General features: G+C 41.5%; 1 protein-coding gene across 3 annotated transcripts; it reads left to right on the top strand.

The window, feature by feature from the left end:
- Positions 1-47: 47 nt before the first annotated feature.
- ikzf4 (IKAROS family zinc finger 4) lies at positions 48-7,161 on the top strand. Of its 3 annotated transcripts, none has more exons than XM_020635121.3 (8): positions 48-187; positions 1,802-1,856; positions 1,955-2,062; positions 2,174-2,506; positions 2,597-2,764; positions 3,349-3,501; positions 4,010-4,135; positions 4,404-7,161. In XM_020635121.3, the coding sequence occupies exons 2-8, from the start codon at positions 1,817-1,819 to the stop codon at positions 5,213-5,215; spliced, it is 1,740 nt and encodes a 579-aa protein (XP_020490777.1). In that variant the 5' UTR covers positions 48-187; positions 1,802-1,816; the 3' UTR covers positions 5,216-7,161. The 3 variants fall into 3 exon arrangements, with proteins under 3 accessions (XP_020490777.1, XP_020490776.1, XP_020490775.1); XM_020635120.3 differs by lacking the exon at positions 48-187 and adding an exon at positions 233-1,668 and having other exon boundaries at positions 3,364-3,501; XM_020635119.3 differs by lacking the exon at positions 48-187 and adding an exon at positions 233-1,668.
- Positions 7,162-7,479: the final 318 nt, after the last annotated feature.

The raw sequence follows: 7,479 nt of genomic DNA, 5'->3' as shown, positions 1-7,479 counted from the left end.
CCCAGCATGGGCCCGGAAGTTGTTTGGGATTCCCAGGTAAAAAAAAAAAAAAAAAAAAAAAAAAAAAAAAATCCCGGAGATGCTGTCGTCGCCTGGGAAAACAAACAGCTATCCAGACAATTAAAAAAGAAAACACCAGTCGGTCGCCAGATAGGGAAGAGGCTCGTGGACTTCTCCGCAACGCTTGGTAAGACCATCCATTTCTTTACATTTGAAAGTACAGCATGTTTTTGAGTAGTTGGTCGGGTGAATGCCATTTGTCGTGTGGTCGGGTGCCATAGCAACGGGCTCATGAGAAACATTGTACAGCTCAGGCCCTTTGACGTGCTCGATGCTGGGTGACAGCAGCGTTCATGCGGATAATGTGGACAGTGGCAACTCCTGCAACAAATTGCCGTTATGTCTAGCCGCCGTCTAGGACCGTCTGCGTTGCATGTTTGGGTCTATATGAAAGCTCATTTCCCCGAGCAGCGAGAAGCCACTTACAAATAGCGAGACAATCTGGAGAGTTTATGAAATATAACGATGTGTGTTTTACTGCACGTTGGCCGTATCGGGAAGAAAATGTCTGGTGTGCGTTTTTTAATCGCCGTGCCCTTGTTTGACTGGCGCGTCTCCCGTCTGTAGCAGCGCCTGTTGCGCCCATGTGCAGCTAATGCCAGGATATTAATTTTCCCTGCGAGGTGTCGTCTCCGCCCCCCTCCCTCTACCCCCCCCCCCCCCTCCACCCCCCCTCTCTCTCCAGTCTCCGCTGTCCATTGTTGTCATCCATTTGAGAGCTAAAGGTCCAGCGATGTACAGCTGAATATTTCTCTCATCTGTCTTTTTTTCTCTAATCTTGAAATCAAAAAAGAGCCCTATGTGCATGAACTCTGGTGACATAAAATCAACATTATGCTGTATCTTCAAATGCTGTAAGGCAGCACCTGTGTCATTTTATGTGGAGGTAACCTCAGGTAACCTATGGCGAATTTTTAAACAATAATTCATTATTTCTCTATTAGCTTTATGTATTTAAGAGAGGGGCTGGACAAAATAAGAAAACATAATAATACAATATTATAAACTATAATCTAATAAAATATATCAGGTAAATATGATCATTCAAAATAATACAACCAACAAAAGACAAGTGACAAGATATATAGGCTACTCATTACCCTATAGCCTACCATATGCCTACATTTAATCTTTCAAAAAAAAATCTACTTTCTCTTCTAATGCTTTCTTTGCAGCTAAAATAATACAGGGATTTAGCAAGTTTGACTTTAAGGTGAGGAACTTTCCGATGTGTAATTTTGGCTCCCCCTGTAGACAAGTGGTATAGGCTATGAGCTTTAAGCTGAACTCAAAAAAGAAGAAAAAAAAAACATCTTGGTAATAAACTTTGTTGAGGTTATCTCAGTTTTTCCGCTGTAGAGCGTTTGTGGGGGTATTGCACTAGATTTCCTTTCAGAAAGAAGATTTCCAGTAATTCTGTTCACTCTGGTAGTTTTAGCTCCTCCTTTAACTTTCCATATGTGTGAAGAAGAGCAGAAGAAACTAAGTAATAAAAAAAAAGCAGAGCAGAAGTTTACTAGATGAATGATTCTGAACTCACTGGAAGTCAGTCGGCGCTGAAGCATAAAGGTGTTAGTCTAGCCTGAGTCTTGTACCAACAAACACATGGTGAGTAAACGGTTCATTTAAAAGTTAAAGTATTAAATGTGTACTTGCAATTTGTATGTTTGATTATTAAGATAATTTGACTTTTTTGATGATTGTGAAGGGATAATATTGAAGATTTCAAATCATTTTATAGGCATCTGGTGACAGAATGAATGCTGACGACTGCAATGGATGCCCATTTGCACAAGGTCAGTTAAATATCTAAAAGGAAAACAACTGTACATTTATGTATGAGTTACCAGACTCACATGTTTACTTTAATAATGTGGGCATATTTGTGCTTCAGGTAATGAAGGAGAGTCGTCAACAGAACAGGACTTTTATGGCGGATTGCAGGGCCCTTCAGCGAGATCACCAAACAGTCAGCAGTCCTCACCACACCGCTCTCTCAGTGGTCAGTTTTCATTAGATTGTTTCACTGTGGCTACACAGTCTGTATCGGATTTATTTTATTAAATTAAACATCAAGAGTAAATATATTTATCTACATCCTCCCACTATACAGCAAACTCCATCAAGGTTGAGCTGTGTGGCGATGATGAGTCACCAGGTGCTCCTCAGGCAGAAAACAGAGAGGCTGTGGGGGACGAGAGCGGGAGGGATGACAGTGGGGACCCCATGGAAGAAGGGGGCACAGAGTACGCTGCGGCTGAAGGGGACGGAGCGAGCGTCTACAATGAGATTGTCAGTCCTGACCCTGCAGGACAGTGTTGTGTAAAATCCGGGTGGATCCCACCTGGACCCATCCGGCTGCCCAACGGGAAGCTCCAGTGTGAGGTGTGCGGAATGATCTGCATTGGTCCCAATGTTCTCATGGTGCACAAGCGAAGCCACACAGGTGAGAACAAGAACACTGCAAAGAAAAAAAAAGTATTATTTAAAGTCAATAACTAAAGGCAATATTTCTTATGATCCTCTATTCATCCAGGTGAGAGGCCGTTCCAGTGTAACCAGTGCGGAGCCTCCTTCACTCAAAAGGGGAATTTACTGCGCCACATCAAGCTGCATTCAGGAGAGAAGCCTTTCAAATGTCCAGTTTGCAACTACGCTTGTCGCCGGAGGGATGCCCTGGCTGGACATCTCCGCACACATGCAGGTGAATTAAGGAAAAAATACAATGAAATACTATTCCTTATGGTGATGCTGAATAAATATACAGTATATGCAAACAATGGTCCGGGGTAAATGTGGGGATAAGAAGGGTTCATTTGTGGCTTCTGTGAAGCTCAGAAAAAAAGGTCTGCACCACCACATTGTACAGTAAAGCACATGACAAAATTCAAAAGTTAGTGAAAACAGGAAATCCTGTTGGTGTTTTTAAATTTTGAACACACAGGTGTTCGCATACAGACACAGTAAAGGTCTTTGGTAGATTCTCTGCAAGAAAAGATTCTTACCAATTCTGATTTCTGCGAATTTGACGTCAGTCGCTCCGACGAATTAAGAAGATGAAATGATGCGGTGAAGAGTTATACGTTTTTCTGTTGAGCAACTTACTGTAGAACAGTAATTTCCCATCAATGGGGAAGTCCAAGGTAAAGCGTTTTTTTTCTCCCACATATGTTTAAATGACCATCACCTTTATATTCCATCAACAGGACCCTTCATATAGGGTGAGATTTTGTGTCGATTTGTCTGTCTCAGAAGAAATCATTGAAATGTTTTTTCTCTTAATTCCAGTGTCTTCTCCTACAGTGGGAAAACCTTTCAAGTGCACCTTCTGCAGTCGTAGCTACAAACAACAGAGCACACTGGAGGAGCATCTGGAGCGCTGCCACAGTTATCTAAACAGTCTGGACCACAAGGCAGCGAACAACACACTGATAGCACATGGTAACCATCACACGAACATTACCTTTCATAAACAATATCTAGTTCCTGCTTGATATTTAAAGCTCCCGTAAAGAGTTATTAGCTGGTTATGAAACAGACTGGAGTTAATACATATGCCTCTATATGAGCAACAAAAGTAAACCAGACTATTAGAAATAATATTGATCATTTGTATACAGTTATTTTTAATGACTGAAGAAGCTGCCGGGGGTAGGTGTCCGAGGAGGAGATAATCAGTACGCTGCCGAAACAGCCTTTTTAAAAAAATTATTTTAACGGTTCATTGTGAGTTGCACTTCAAAACGAAGAGAAATTTGATTTTTTTTGTCACAAGTCCTACTTACTGGAAGAGATCAGTGAAGAGATAAGACGTACACTTTGTCCACAGAGGATGCCAAAAGTGGCATTAACCAAATGTTCCTCACAGGAGCTTTAAGAATAAACTAAATAAAGCAATTTAACATATTTGAACACATAATGTGCAAGTCAAGGTGATGTCTGTTTGCAGGTGAAGAGTCAGTGAAAATGGAAGCTAAACCTGTCCTCAAGCCTTCCAATGACAAAATCCAGTTTGTGGACCGACTGGCTGTTAGCATCACCAAACGCAAGAGGTCAACACCACAGAAGTTTTTGGGTGAGTTTAATTTCATAAGACAAGTCATGTTATTGATACAAGGTGCGCATATTCATATATTTCACAACTCTATGTCAAATATTTTCTTTTTCAAATTATTTTCATTTAATCATCAAACCTTTGTCAAACATGTGTTCTAATACTGAAAGTCAACAAAACATGAAGTTAGATTTGGAGACAAATGCTCCATGAAAATGGATTGGTTTAACAAATAAAGTCAAATTATTTTTCATTATTATTATTTATATGTGATATATTCTTTTAATAGGTGAAAAGCAAATGCACCTTGACCTACCTGAAGCACCTTATGAGTTGTCGTCTGGCTCTGAGAAGGAAGGCGACCTCATGAGCTCTCAGTCTGCTGGAGACCCCTCAGAGCTGGCTGGCTCACATCTCCAAGGCAGCAGAGTTAAAGGGGAGACCAGTGACCCGCCTGCACTGTCACACCTCCATCCCGCTTTCCTGTCTGAGTATCGCACAGTCACGGGCTCCATCAACAGCAACGTGGCTCTTCATGGCTCCCGAGCCCATGGTGGAGGTGGGCCAGCAGCAGTGATGCCTTTTGAGGTTGCTGGTGAAGGGCGCGGCAATCAACCCTCAGCCCACAGCCATACCACCTCTCCCAACGGCTGCCCTGACTCTACAGACACAGAGAGCACAGCAGAAGAGCAGAGCACAAGGGCAACTGCCCCGACAAGTACCTCCAACAACCACCACCTCCACTACCAAACCCCAGCACTGCCCCGCAGCCATCCCAACTCAAGCCCCAGCAAGGCCAAAGACTTGGATACTGATTGGGAGAGAGCGCGTCCTGTGCCCACCGCCATGGGAAAGAGGGGCTCTGGGTCCCACCTCTCTTCCAGGGAGACTGTGCAGGTGTTAGACAGGGATGGCCGGCCTGTGCGCTCCTTCCACTGCCATTACTGTCGCATCCTCTTCCTGGACCACGTCATGTTCACCATCCACATGGGCTGCCACGGCTTTCGCCAACCGTTTGAGTGCAACATCTGCGGCCACCGCAGCCAGGACCGCTACGAGTTCTCATCACACATCAGCCGTGGGGAGCATCAGGTGGGCTGAGGAGAAGGGTCTGAGATCAGGGCTGGTGGAGGTGGGGAGGGGTGACTGCTGCTCCGGTTCATGTTTGTTCTGCACCAGATCAGTAGCTTTGAATCCACAATGTAAGTACAAGTGGTTTATTTTAAGAATATGTATTCAACTAAAGCAGATGACCTTTTCACTGCAACATTTCAAATTAAGATGAGACAAATTACATTCTATGATCGATTGCACTCCCTTATCTAATCATCCAGCAAAACGACTTGTTTTGCTTCGAAAGTGCCTTCTTTGGGGATTTCCTCTTAACTTTAAAAAAAAAAAACTGGAGGGAGACTGGTGCTTCAAAATCTTAACTAGCCATCTTTTGCTAAGTGATATAGTTATCACTTGTGAGAAGTCATATGGCACAGGCAGTTGAGAAAAGCATCGGCTGCACATGTGAAGAATGATATGGTATGCACTGAGAGCTTTGTTTTTGTTTTTTGCGATTGAAGAGGGTATTTTGTGTGGTGTGTCAGTCAGGTAAGATTAATATGCACTGAGAGATTTGTGCCTCTGGGTTCAGGAGGAGCTTTTGTCACAGACGAGCACAGAAATGGATTGCCTTAACTCCTACAGTAGCACACTGTTGTAGGAAAACATTGTTTACAGCCTGGTGGAGCCGTGTGTGAAGATAAAATATTTGCAGCTGCACAGTGAGAGAGGACTTGACAACATTTGGAAGGGAAGACACTTGAAAATATTCACCTGAATTGGTTAAGGTTGAAAGTTTTGGATTTTTAAAGCGAGCCTTAGAGAACTGGTGCAGAACAGACCATGAGCTATGTAGTGTACAGAAAGAGCTCATCTTATTTGCCCTGGGTGCTTTACCTATTCGGGATTTCACTTTTTAGGTTACCTGCTTTTACATGAACACCTTCGCATAAGCACTTAATGGCTTTACTTTTCTTTTTCTGTAATTGTTCTACTGCACTGATAAATCGCACAAAAACTCACAGTAGTTGATCTTTTGATTTGCAACACCAGTGTAATGTTAACGGAGCCGGCCTTCTGTTAAACACAACATTGCACTGGTCCTGCAGTCTTCACTCAAAAGTGCTTCAGTGTTTGACTAAAATATATTTTTCTGTGTATTTATTTGTGATTTTGCACTCAGCAGACAAAGCTGAGATTAAAAAAGAAAAAATCAGCATATTGTAAGTGAACTAACAAAAATAATGATTTAAAAATGACTCAGTTTAGATCGGTTCAATTATCCCTTGTGATTATCTATTTAGTGTTGTTTGTTTCAGCCTTTGGTGTATTTAATCAGCTATATTCCAAATCTTTTCCAGCATATTCCTCGAGTCCATGAAATGTTACCTCCTGCTTCTTTATAGCACCCAAAAACCTTATTGCTACAGTACGTTGAGTTATCTGATCATGTTAATATTGAAAACGCGAATGAGACCAAACTCAGTATTCTTACTTGTTATTGTGGGTTTGCTGCTTCACACTTTAAATTCATTTCCTTTCATTGCAGGCAAAAAATATACTTGAACTGTTTCGAGCAAAGCTATTTAAAAAATGCACTTGGTTTGATAAGTAAAGATGTGTGTGTGTGTGTGTGTGTGTGTGTGTGTGTGTGTGTGTGTGTGTGTGAATGGAATATAGCATGTGTGCTCGTCGTTTTCTGCTTTTCCCTGAATTGTGAATTATTTTTTTGAAATGTGAAGTAATTTAAACAAGTGGAAATGAGGCATGGGTTTTTGTCTCCTTGCGTGGACTTTTCAATGTTTCAATGATATTTTGTGAATGACGTAACATGACAAAACACTTTACCTCAAAGTTAAAGATGTTAAACTGCCTCATTACTGTATTTCAAAAAAGTCATGTTGCTTTCCAAGATGTTCTTGCAGTTATCAATGCGTGCCCCCCGATATTCTACAAAACTTTTTACTGTCAATAAAGTTACGTTTATTGTAAAAGTGTTGTTCTCTCCTTTGAATATGCTTCTTTTTCACTCAAAAAACATCAAGAGTGCCCGTGAGTTTCATGAGTTTCTCTTGTGTGAAAATAGAAAACTCAAGTAGCCTGGGCACTTATATATAGATATTTGACTATTTATTTCCAAAAATAAAAAAAATTCAATTCCACATTAATAAAGGAGGGACGTTACTGCTTACTACTGCTGTGAAAAAAAACTGCAGAATAGTTAGTAAAGAAATCAAATTCAAATTTAAGATCTGGGTAGCTGCCTATAATCTGCATTGTATGTTTAGTTAACTGTTAGGTGGGGGTGTTTC

The sequence above is a fragment of the Labrus bergylta genome, chromosome 12 (assembly GCF_963930695.1).
Source record: "Labrus bergylta chromosome 12, fLabBer1.1, whole genome shotgun sequence".
NCBI lineage: Eukaryota > Metazoa > Chordata > Actinopteri > Labriformes > Labridae > Labrus > Labrus bergylta.
This window is presented reverse-complemented; position numbering and strand designations above follow the sequence as displayed.